The sequence below is a fragment of the Channa argus genome, chromosome 14 (genome assembly GCF_033026475.1).
Source record: "Channa argus isolate prfri chromosome 14, Channa argus male v1.0, whole genome shotgun sequence".
NCBI lineage: Eukaryota > Metazoa > Chordata > Actinopteri > Anabantiformes > Channidae > Channa > Channa argus.
This window is the reverse complement of record NC_090210.1, coordinates 9,130,701-9,143,702: the sequence shown is the minus strand read 5'-3', so window position 1 is coordinate 9,143,702 and position 13,002 is coordinate 9,130,701. Positions and strand designations below refer to the sequence as shown.

Below are 13,002 nucleotides of genomic sequence, written 5' to 3'. Positions count from 1 at the left end.
ACCAAGCTGGCAGGAGACCAGCTGCTGACATCTATTTAAAAGATTTTTTAAATGAATAGCTTCCACCATGGACACAAAATTACATCCTGTATAAATATATTCCGTTAAAATTAAATCTCTTAATAAATGATTTGCAAGGACAAATCATTCTGCACAAAATACGGTTTGGGGTGTGTGTGGGGGGTGAGGGGGGGGGGGGGGGGGTCAGTGAATCACTGAATGAATATAGCTGGCCTGATTTTATTCCCCCCTCTTCATATTTTTCACCGACTCATCTATCATCTACAACCCATTAACAACCATCCTCAGTCCAGCTAATACCATCAAGAAGAGAAGAGCCACTCTCTGCCCCTGTGCTGCTGCTAACATAATTGTTATACATTGGCTCCAGTCAAATGCTGTTTTCCTCTTTGTGACCAATTACCTTTATCTTTGTTAGATGACAGCATCAATTTGCCTTCGAAGCTGGACAATTAAAAAGAAAAAAAGTACATTTACCTTGATAAGAAGTGGATGTGTTTTAATAACCCTCTGTTGCACAATGCAAGCAAAGCAAATGGCGCATTTATAAAGGTGTTTAAAAAAAAAAACACATTTTGTATATGAACCTCTGCTTTATTTTCATTTTAACATTTCGTGGTAAAACAGAGACTGTCTTGGCCTTTGAGGAGTTAATACACTAAAGTAGTTATATGATTACGTTATTCTCTCATGTTTATTACTTCCACTCTAATCCACCCAGGGCTGCACTGCATTCATAAATGGCAGATATGGATCATTTTTGGTTTAAGACATCTAAATGTAGAAGGACTAAGAATGTGTAGTTTCTGTGTGTTGTCTCCAGAGTGGAGAAACCTGTAAAACTGTCCATACTAGATCCGGTTCATTTAACCCTTTTAGACCATAAAAACATGAAGGCAAAAAAGACTTTGAGTGGCCTCTGGTAACAATATGCAGAAAAAATAATCACCCAGGCTTTGTGTAATCTCCACCTCATAACAACACAGTACATTTAGCAATGTTTATTCAACACTTCAGGAGTTAATCTTAACACTGAGTCTGTGAACATAGGGGGGTCAGGAAGCGCATCCGGCATAAAAACTGTGCCAAATCAACATGCGGACAATGACCCTGAACTCACGGGATAAGTTGAAAGGACAAAAAAAAAAAAAGTATAGTAAGTATAGATTTTTTTAAATTTTAAATAAATAAGTAAAATAAGTTAACTTGACTTCTAAAGATCAGATGTATGTTTGTCTATTTTTCATGTTTATAGTTAAGTCTCTACTTTAATGCATCTCTTTATCAGTCTACACAAAAAAACATGGCTTTTCAATATCATCATAACGAATACCTTAAAACTTATATTAGTATATGTTTTATTTTGTTAGTCAGGATCATGGAGCCTGTTTAACATCATTTTTTGATGCACCACCCTGAAACTGTAGAAAACAACACTTTTAGCAATGTTACTTTTTTTGGGACAACCATGGCAAGAAAAAGCTTACTACCAAACTAACAGTGCAAAACAATTTTTAAATATTAAATTTGTTTTTTAAAAACTGAGCTACTTTCGAAATCCCCTCCTTATTTGACTGAAGGAATATAAACAGAACATTTTTTTCTGCTACTTTACTGTTACAATATCTAATAATTAAGCTACTAATCCTTGTAACTAGCTCGAATTGCGCTGGCAGCCAAGGTTAGTGTTAGCCATTTGTAACTGCTCCCTTAAAGCTAACTGCTAATGTACCATTCATGCCAACAAACTCCTGACACAGTCTTTTTAATTTCTTTCTGGAACATCTCAAATACAACACAATCTCACCACAATAACATTACCTCTCATAGACACCGTCGAGGTTATATTGTTATTAAAACGTGTTAACATTAGCTTAAATTGACTAAATGTATGTCACACATTTAAGCTAGCCACTGACTGTGACCTGTTAGCCCCTTTGTAATTCAGCCTTTATCAGCCACAAAACTCAAAAGATTATGGTGACAGACAATATTAAGTTAGAATAAAACACATACCTGGCTAAGGTTTAAAATATAAATGTTAAATATGTCATTAAAGAGGGCTTACCACAGTCACACAAAATGGCATCACAGTAGATAAAATATTATATTCTGAAGCTTTTTCAGATGAGGTAGAGGTGGGCGGAGCTTTCTAGAAGCGGAAGTGGGCGGAGCTTTACATAGTACTTTTCAGTGTGAATATGTTACACATGAAGGGTTCATCTGCTTTGACACTGCACATTTTACACTGGGGAATCCAAATTTAGATATTTTCATCAACTTTGTTCTTACTCTTCCTGATGTTGGAAGAGTCAATAGACTTTTTCACTGGATATTTTACACTGGTAAATTTACTGTGAACTGACATTATGTGTAAACTGTAGCGTCACAGTTCACAGTTCAGTCGCTATATGCCAAGAACCCAAAAATGCACCAAATACTGATATATAAATTCATATCTTTACACCCAACTGCAGATAGCCAAGTTATTCTTCCTCAGCATGGCATGAAAACAGTCAGCACAAGCAGACTGAGACATTTATAGGGACATAGTAGTACAACGTGTCTCGATTAGAGGCCTGCTACCACTTTAACTAGTCCACAATCACCAGAGGAACCAGTGTATCCACTCTCCAATTAGATAATATTATGTTGTCTTTAGCTTCTTCTACATCCATCTCCGTCACACCCTCATCTATTGTTCATAGAAATAATTGTTGTCTCCTGCATCAAATGGTTGTTCTGTGTATCGTTAAAATTTCATAACCTCTTCACTTGTGGGCGATATATTTAACAAAAGTCCTAAGGCCCCAGCCTTTTCTATTTTTGTTGTGTGCCGGCTCTATAGGCTGTTACAGAGGCTGAGTTGGAGAATAGTTCACAGAAATGATCTGGAAAGTCTTGGGTGCCTGTTCCTTAAGTGCCACTGCACCGCGTGTTGTCCAACAATCTCTCCCCCACCCACCACTGATCAACTGAGTCAGGTGTGTTCAGTCAATCAGAAGCTGGAATATACCATTTTATATGAGGGTGAAGTGGGGAAAGACAAAGTGAATTGGTATTTTCCAGCTTCTAATAGACTGAACACACCTGATCCAGGTAATCGGCAGTGGGTGGGACAGTGTTTGTTAGAAAATAAACAGGATAGTGGCCATTGAGGACCAGGATTGGCCACCCCAGAATGTGGCCAACCCTGTTTAAACCCAGTTTAAAAACAGTTAGTCCATGGACTAACTGTTTTTAAACTGTAAAAACATTCTTAGCAATATCTAACTGAGACTGAAATTTTAAATGTCTAAGAACAAGAATATTGTCTTTATTTTTTAGGTGTCACATAGATTATAATTAATGCTTTATGTCAAAATTTTTGTTATTTAGCCATATATATTTAATATTCAAGATAAAAAGTGTATTTGAATGCAGAAGCACTTGAAATGTTTTTGGATATTTGGGTTATTGGAAAGACATTTCTTTCAATAAAAATGACAGTGGGAATCAGACTGAAAAAGCTAACAAGTTCAGAGAGCGTATTCACGCTTGACCTGATTCTATGCAGCCTGTTATCTCCCTTAAAATGTCAAGCACCTGAATACGCTGATCAGGGCATGAAAGTACTTATATATATTATGTCCTTGAGTCCATGAGATTAGAATTTCCATTTTGGGCAAAAAGCCTTTGGAAAGCCAAACATCACATGCTGAGTGTAGAAAACTGGAAAGGTTACTGAGCCTTATCTGCAATTATGCAAAAACACAGAGATTGGCCAAACCCATGTTCATTTGTACAAAGGGAATCTACAATGCCTTGATGTTGCTTTAAGCGTTTTCCTCTCCAACACAGATGTGTAGCATACAGCACATCCTAGAGGAGAATATAAGGAAGAACAGCTGACTACACTTTGTCATGTTTTGAATTATGAATAGAGGTAATTAAACTTTAAATCCCCCATAGTAAAAAGATAGAGGACTAATTAACAAGCATTTTTGAATATGTGGTTTTAATTCAGAAGCTTCTCATTTGCCCATAGAGATATAGAGGAAAAGATTTAGATAAAATCAAACTGGTTTAGTCACATCCAAAGCCGTACTTTTCTTTAATAGTCTTCAGTTTTACTTCAAAACTATGATAAAAAAAGAGAAAGAATCTGGAACGCTTCCTTGTCTTTGACCCTCTTCTTCTATCAGCTACACTGACATGCAGCTGCTAAAATGTTGACAACTCCACTTCTGCACTCATTGTGTCAACGGTTTCATTTTCAGAAGGATTTTTTTTCTTTTGACACATTAAAATCTGTTACATGGGTTACATGGCAAAACTCTGCTCTTTTCTTTTTTTTCTCTTATCTTATCTATTATCTTTTCATCAGCACCTGGGAATATAAATAGTTCAGTTTGAAAATAATGCCTTTCATCTTCAATTACCCCTCTGAATATTCAATATGAAAGCAATGGTGCCCCCTTGTGTAAAATTTAATTAACAGGCTGATAGTGATGTGCATGCAGGGTGGATTCTAACAAAATCTGCAGATGACAGAGATTGTGCAATGCTTACAATGCACAGTATTTTACCCGTGAGCTGTGATCACCTCTACAGCAGGATCTAGGGTACGGTATGTGCTATCTGAACAGTTTTTATTCCATACTCATACACTTTCCTCTGCAGCACACAAGTATTGATTCTCTCTGAAGTGAAGGGCATTCCCTCTGTCCGTCCACAGCCTCTCTTGTTCTTCATACAGATTGCAGTTCTACCCTCCGCTGTAAGAGCCCTAGGCACACTGCACTGTCCTGGGCTCAGTCAGGCGGTCATAGGATAGCGCCGTCATGACCTGCAAAAACGTACAGCCTGATATGGCTTTGGAGAATAGAGAGCCCCAAGTAATAAGCAGAAGCTATCAGAGATATGCTGAGTTAAAGATTTTACTGGCAAGTACACGTCGTTGCTACTGTTTATCAGTTCAGGTTTGTTTTCTTAAGCCACAGCTTTGAAAAGTTGGAAAAGGAGAAGGTACATACATACATACATAGGAATAAATTCTAGAATGGTATAATAATTATGTCCACATGACAATTCAGACATTCTAGTTTATGGAAAATAAGACAGTTAGATGAGAAAGTTGATACTACTCTCATCTCTGTACAATAAACATGAAACTATCTTCAGCAGGCAGCAATCATTTAGTGTAGCATAAAGGCTGAAAACAAGAGGGAAGAGACAGTCTGCCTCTGTCCAACACTAACAAAAGTGGATCTAAACATCTTGTCTGTTTAATCACAAACCACAGTTTAAAAACTACTAGCTCGCAAGACATCTGCTCGCTGTACTAAATTTCGGTGGCGGATTTCTATAACTTTATGTTTGCAGAAAGATATGAGTGTCAGCCTATTTCTCTCTTTACATACACCTGACAAAATAATTGTCAGCAATTAAGCACATTTCTCAAAACATGAAATTAATTTTAAAAAATTTCAGAGGTTTTGAAAAGGGTTTAGATCAAATACTTGCCTGTTCCCTGTCTTTATGCATATATAAAGTGACTGTTGTACATTTATAACCATGATAATAGTATTAATCAATTCATCTCACAACTGTGTTCACACTGTGGGATTTGTACTGGTGTTAAAAACGTTTACAGCCAGGCTAGCGGTTTTCCCTGTGACACCCTTTATGCTAAGTTAAGCTGACCAGTTGGCTTTAAGCTAATTTCTCAAAATATCAAACTGTTAATTTAATATCTGTTTTTTGCTGTATGGTGCCTCTTTCTACTTACTGTGATCATCAAGAGGAGAGCCAACATCATGCCCAGCATTATGTACAAATTATTGGTCAGTCCTCCAGCCCACAAAGGGCCCAAGATGGTGGCAAGCCCCCCAACTGAGCGCCTGACGCCTTGGCTGAATCCTTAGGTGAAGCATTGCAAATAATTTCAGGTTATTTGTTTTATCCACTAATATTAATGTGTGGCTCATGAGAAAAATTATTAACTGAATAACTCTTTTTTACATAGCATATGCTAAGCAGCAATATGTTTTAATATGTAAAACTATGCCAAAAGCACCAAAGTAAAATGAGCCAACCTTGAGTTTTTTCTGCAGTGACTTTGGAGAAGAGAGACACCTGAGACACGGCCACGAAGGGAAGCCCCAGCAGCTGCAGAAACACACCGATGATGAAGGCCGTCAGCTCCCATCCATAACCACCTGGCATGGATAGACAGATAATACACTACTTCAGTAATACTGAATTACACCTGACCCCCAAAATTATAGGATTTGATCATTTACAGGATATCATTTAAAACCAATTAATATATAATTTGTAAGACTGATTAGCTGTTAAATCATAAGATTTTGTTGCTTTCATTTGTGGTATGTACTCATAATGATTCAAAGTATGCGACAGATCATGCTTCAGTTTTCCAGCTCCTCTCTCTCAGTTTTTAAGTTCTCCACAAATCCACAAATGGGTTGGCACCATCAGAGATAGCTCTATCTGAAAACGAGACCACTGCCAAGCTGGCAGCCACCACATTTTTGTTCTTCGCTGCTTTGCATCGTGCACATGTTTGTGTGAATTTGTGCCCACACAAACTGTTGGACATTCCCAACTAAGCAGAAAGTCTATAATTTTACAATCAAAATGCAGTTTCTCCAATCAGACCTGCTTCTTGGCACTGCAAGAAAAAAAATGTCTCCTCAGGTGTTTGCCTTCAAGGTTTATTTTTTGTTTGGCTGTTTTAACTGTAACTGTAACAAATAGCAAACAAATGTAGGATATGCTTTAACAAAAAGCATTTTTCTCTAATTAGATTACTGTAATGCTTTTATATCCACTCTCCCTGCGCAGCTCCAGCACCTGTCGCATGTAATCAGAGAGATAAACGTGACGAGCTGAAACAGACGCATGAACATTCAGAATCTAGTTTACCTTCATGAGCTCCTGCTGGCCAGCCAGAGCCTGAACAGTATCATTCACAGGGGACGTGCAATTGTAACCCAGTAAGGCTACGCTGTACTGGGTTACAACACATACCACACTCACACTGAAAGGATGTCGCACTAAATTGTAGCCATTTTTACTGTGCATTCCTTTGCATGTGAGTCTGGGTGTGTTTGTGTATGTTTTGTTAGACAGGTCAGCACCTTGGGGGTTGCAGAGGAATATAAGACACCAGATACAGGCAGTGGAGCAGATGACCAGGCCCACGGCCAGCACCGCACGGTCCGCCACCTTCGTGCTCAGCCAGCGCACAAAGAAGAAGCCCAGGATGACCTCCACCCCGCACAAGCTGTACATCAGGCTGTTACCCAGCTCGCCAAAGCTGAAGTACCGCTGCGTCAGAGGCGTCACCATGGTCTTAAGAGTTTTAGAAAGATGTTCAAGGTCATTCAGTTATTTAAAGTGAAACAGTCAAAGGTAGAGGAAGAGATTCTTATTAGGGCTGAAAAGTCCAGCTTTTAAGTCCTTCAAAGACCCCACTCAGTCCAGATCAAATGAAGTGTTCTGTTTTGATATTTAAATGATTACATAATTCAGGTCAGCGCTGTGTGACTGTTCAGTCACCTCTGTCTAATGAGAAGATAGATTTCATTTAAGTGATACTGGATTATTTTCTCAGAGTAACAGCACCGGGTTTTCTAGGTAAAGCTCATAAGGATGAGTCCCTGGGTAAAATAGTGTGACATTGTATGAAATGTTTGGAAACTTGGGTTAGTGGTTCTCAACGGTAGTTGCTCTCACCTCCAGGGCTGTCTGATTGAAGAGAGTGATGAACTGAGCCGTGAGAAGAACAACCACCTCCTCTCTCAGGAACTCTGCAGAGTGAAAGACAGACAGATATACTGAAAACCAGAGAGAGTATAGAAAAACACAAAACAAGTTCAAGTGGCACCACTAAATTAAAAGTTTCCACTGGTAAGTTAGGTTAAGATAAAGACAAAAAAGTTAAAGAGAAAAGAAAACTTGGACTATCTGAAAGTAATCTTAAGACTGAAAGAAGCAGGCGAGACAAATCCTGGCTGGTCGCTCTTGTTGATTCTCCAGTCCAATAAACTGTCTGTTTCTTTTTTAGAGATAAGTGCGAGTTCTGTTTCTTTTTTTGTTTGTTTTTTGACATCCAAAACATGATAACACAAGAAAAAATGTATTTTAATAAATTCCAAATTTTGATACCAGCTTTTCCAGGGAACAAAATCTGCCTTATGGACTTGGAGAAGAGGAAAAATTAGCTGGGCTTGCTGCTAAATTTGGATGTACATGCCAGATGGCTGGGGGAATGATTTTCTATTATAGGGTGTTATCTACAGTGATTCAGTACTCTCTGTTTAATGTTAGCACTATTAATTACAGGATTTCATTTTTTTTAAACAACTGTACACATTTTAAAGGTAAATGTGGGTTAGTATGAATTTTAAACAGCGTGATATAGATTTAAAGGGCCCTGAAGTTATTTAATATTGTACTTCCACAAAGTTGGAGAAGAAGCTGATATTTTAAAAGTTAACATTGCAGAGGCCAAAGGAGCCTGACCTTTAGTCCCTAGTGTGATGGTACATCATAAATCACTGGCTTCTATCCCAGAAGTCTACAAGTTGACAAAATTCCCCTGAGCAGAATGGTACTCTTAATAAAGAGTAAACCTCATATGTGAAAACTGGTGAAGTGGCTAAAATACAGCAACATTCATGCATTGGTTAATGATGATTTAAGATCATTTGCTATAATGCATTAATTAACTATAGTACACAATATAATTCAGCTCCGCCAAAGCTTTCATTCCAACATCATTATGAAATTATCATATCTGTTATAATGAGTAATAATTAAAAGTCTTGTTGTTAAACAGCTAGGAGGACACTGGTTAGAAGTGTTGTTGAAGCTCTGCAGCTCTGCAGGTTAAATGTTTCCCCCGCTGTCTACTTTGTGCTTAGCTAAGATAATCAGCTCCTGACTGCACTGTAGCTTCAAATTTAATGTAGAGACACAAGAGTGGTATCAAGCTTCTCATCTTCCTCTTGGTAATAAAGTGAACAAGTATGTTTCACACAATTTTAAACTGTTCCTTTAAACTATTTCTAAATAATTTGGTTTTTCTTATTTATTTTACATGTAAAATGTAAAATAAAGGGAATGTATATATGCAAATGATTACTGAGGCTATTAATAATAAAAACAATAAATTGTCACAGTGGATTTGTACATCTGTAGAAACACTGACCCAGTTCGAGATGAAAGTGTTGGAAACAAACAGTATTACTTTCCCCTATCACACCAATGAAGTCAACATCAATTGAGAGAAATATATGAGAGACTGTGGCAAAGAACATTTGTTTTTTGATCCATGAACTCAGCTAAAAAACTAAAAACAGTTGATGAAAGAAAGTAAAAGATCTGCCTGAGTTTCAAAGGATCCTCTCAAACACACACCCACCAAAAAGAATCAGGAAAGCTCAATATTTCGCAAGACCCAATACCTGAGACACTGAAAGGGCTATGATACACCCCTACAGTATGTGCTAGAGCTGCAGACATCCTCCAGGTTTGCTGCTGAGCTTGTGGTGATGGAGGTTTTCTTTGAAACAAAAAGTCAATCAATAGGAAGAATGTTGGCAACATTACCAATTCTGTCTCCATTTCATCCACAAGTCAACCACAGCAGGCCTGTCGATAAAGAAGGCAGCCTGCTATCCATCCCTTTGCTACATCTTCAAAGAGTGAGAGAATCGATCCGATGGTTTGACACACACAAACAGAAATGACAGAGACTAACAAAGTACAGAAAAAGTTGATCAATAGCAGCACACAATGCTCGCATCCCATGTTAACATACTATGACACTAATCCAATAGGATACCTGACAACACTTACACAAACACACACACACAAATATATGCACACTGACATAGACCAGGCACATACACACAGGCCCAGTCAATACACAGGGAATTTGATCTGACATGTCATGCAGAATTCCTCAGCGAGTCCTGCAAAAAGAAACCTTGTTTGTGTGTTTGTGTGTGTGTTTGTGTGTGTACATGCAAGAAATCAATAGAGCAGATGCGAAACATGTGCATTCGCAGTGACACCTCTTCCTACCTGAACCCGACAACCAGGGCAGTGGAAAGATGACAATCATTGCTCAGGACAGACAGTCAGAACTGCTCACTCACCTCTGCTGGCGCTGAAGTTTTTGAAGGGGCTCGAGATTTCCGAGGCACCGCAGACTTGCTGCATCTCAGATGAAGTGGAGGTCTCCAATTGGTTGGAGTTGACAGCACTGTAGGTGTGCACCGGCTCCTCGTCAGAACTGATCAGCGGCACCTCCTCCTCATCACCCTCCTCCTGTTTCATCTCCATCATCACAGCTCCCTCTTCGGAGATGATGTGTGGTACATCCCAGTACATAGCCAGGACGACAAACTGGAGCAGCACCCACAACAGGCACATAAAGATCTGAGAGTATGGAGGAGAAAGACAAGAATGCCCTGAAATATTTCATAATTTTCCTTCAAAGGATGTTCTTTTTAACAACATCGAAATCCTAGAAAGAAAACTATCAGGAGAGATGAGAGATCTGATATATGGAAGAGGGTGTTCGACAATAAAGCAGCCTGGCACAGTGAAATCAAAAGAGTCGCACAGTGTCAAATTATGTGAAAAAAATGAAAGTAGGCACGGAGGAGCTTTGTTATATTTCATTTGAGCCATATCCATGTTACAGGTGCTTTATACAGAGAGGCTCACGAGATGGAAATAGATCGATTTGAGCTGTTACGATCCTGAGTATTGCTGCAGGTGTTTTGTATTCGTCTTACTCACTAAGGAACAAAGAAGAAAAAAAATACATGTGAGCCAGGAGGAGTGCAGAATGCAGAGTGACTATTTCTGAAGACTGTTTCTGTATTCATGAAGCTTTTGGAGAACCTTAGATTACTGATTATCTGGATGCTGTTACCCCAGGAGACGTGTACTTGTTCACAACAAAGGGCCCCAGTTTGAAATCACAAAGCCGCAGGAACAGGTTGAACGCCGGCCCTAGAGAGACAAGAGGAAACACTTTAAAGAGGAGATGGAATAAAAACAGGATGTTGGAGTCAGTAGTCTCCAACTTAGTGACTTTATTGAACGTCTCCTTCTCATAGTTGAAACTGAACATCAAAGACGACATAACATAATCCATCCCAATGTTTGATTTTTCTCAGAAGACAGAAGAGGTGAAGAGAGGTGAAATGATGCCTCTCTGTGTAGAAAGATGAAGGGGAAGGGGTGGGGCTCACCGACAAGAAGTCCAGCTTGTCGACAGGCCATGATGGCAGCAAAGACACCAGCGCGCTCCTCTGGCCGAGTGCTTCGAGTCAGGAAACCAAAAATGGAGGAGCCTGCTCCTGCACCAACGCCTGAGAGCAACACAGCATCTTTCTGTTACACCTTCACAGTGTGTGCACATGACTATAAGGTTTTGAGTGTTACTGTATTTTAGTTCGTGTGTGTGTGTGTTTGTCACCTGCTACAAGCCGACTGCATAACAACAGCCACTTTGAATATCCAATAAAATACATAAAGTTACCTGAGGACAAAAATAAAATGAGAATCATGCTTGTGAAGAAAAATTCATCTCCAGATTGAAACCAATCACTGACTGCTGTGTCTATAATCATTTAGGAGATCCAAAAAAGTACAGACATCTATGGTACCCAGGCAATAAATGACTTGGATTTTTTATTATATATATATATTATATATTATTATATATTATATATTATTATATATTATATATATATATATATATATATATATATATATATATATATATATATATATATATATATATATATATATACACACACACACAACAATTATTGTTGTATATGTATGTATGTATGTGTGTATGTATGTATGTATGTATGTGTGTGTGTGTGTGTGTGTATACACACACACACACACACACACACACACACACACACATGTATATATTAAGGAGTTTTGATTACTCACCGGAAATCTCAAAGACATTGGAGAAAAGGATGATGGACTTTGTAGTTTTTGTCCGATCTGACCAGAACCCAAAAAGCGGGCCCGTTAGCAGCCCAGTAAGACTAAAAGCAGATAGACCCAAACCCAGGAAGTAAGGAGGGGCCTCCAAAATCTGCAAATACTTCCATATTGTAGGCAGAATGACAGCTGAGACCACCAGAGGCAAACGACGGAGGACAATGGAAGAAGATCAGGAAGATGTGTAAATGAAATGCTTGTTTACCCACAAAAGATATATTTGAATTAAATCAGATGCCTTATTCTCTGTGATGTGTGAGTACAGCCAAAATGCCAGGCAGATTTCTACTCTGGTCTTCTGTAATGACACCATTAGCTCATGTCTACAAGTCTACAAAGCTGTTATAATCAACTTACCATACTCGATGCCGCTCAGCATAAATATCAGGCCCATGGTAAAAAACGTTAAATTCCTCTTTTGGTGATTATCCATTGTGCTCCGTGACTTGCTGCCTTTTTTCACCGACCTCTGTCTTCACATCTTAAAATGTTGTTCAGAGCTATAATCAGATAACAGGATACACAGTGCATCCAATTACAAGTGCTGGCCTGGAAAATCACAAGAATTAGTTGTACAAAGCCATTTCAGAACTTGAACTATAATATGAGGCTTCTCCTATAGAAGAAGTCCAGCAGGGATGAGACCCAAACCAGACAACACAACATTTTCAAACAAAGCTGGAGACACTAGAGTGCCGTTAGAAATGACTGCAGCAGTTCGTTCCCATTTAGCATTTATGTTAAAGATAAAATTCTGTTTGAGTCCCATCCGCAGTGCAGCACCATGGTAGAAGCCTCACGGTCAAGGCGGTGTCTCGGGTTACCAGGTGAAGTAAAGTACACTGAGGCTCATGCATTTTTAATCTTGATTGCTACAGTTTCATCAAAAGCTCTTGATTCTCCCACAACCTTGTGAAGAAAGGAATAAGG

General features: G+C 38.7%; 1 protein-coding gene across 1 annotated transcript; it reads right to left on the bottom strand.

Annotated features, from left to right (window-relative positions):
- Positions 1-663: 663 nt before the first annotated feature.
- On the bottom strand, positions 664-12,653 carry mfsd8l2 (major facilitator superfamily domain containing 8-like 2). The gene is made up of 11 exons (XM_067475669.1): positions 12,430-12,653; positions 12,016-12,201; positions 11,525-11,587; positions 11,298-11,417; positions 10,976-11,055; positions 10,191-10,473; positions 7,762-7,835; positions 7,164-7,377; positions 6,099-6,221; positions 5,792-5,922; positions 664-4,849 (listed from the first exon to the last, which is right to left on the bottom strand). Exons 1-11 carry the CDS (start codon positions 12,503-12,505, stop codon positions 4,790-4,792), a joined length of 1,410 nt encoding a protein of 469 aa, XP_067331770.1. The 5' UTR covers positions 12,506-12,653; the 3' UTR covers positions 664-4,789.
- Positions 12,654-13,002: the final 349 nt, after the last annotated feature.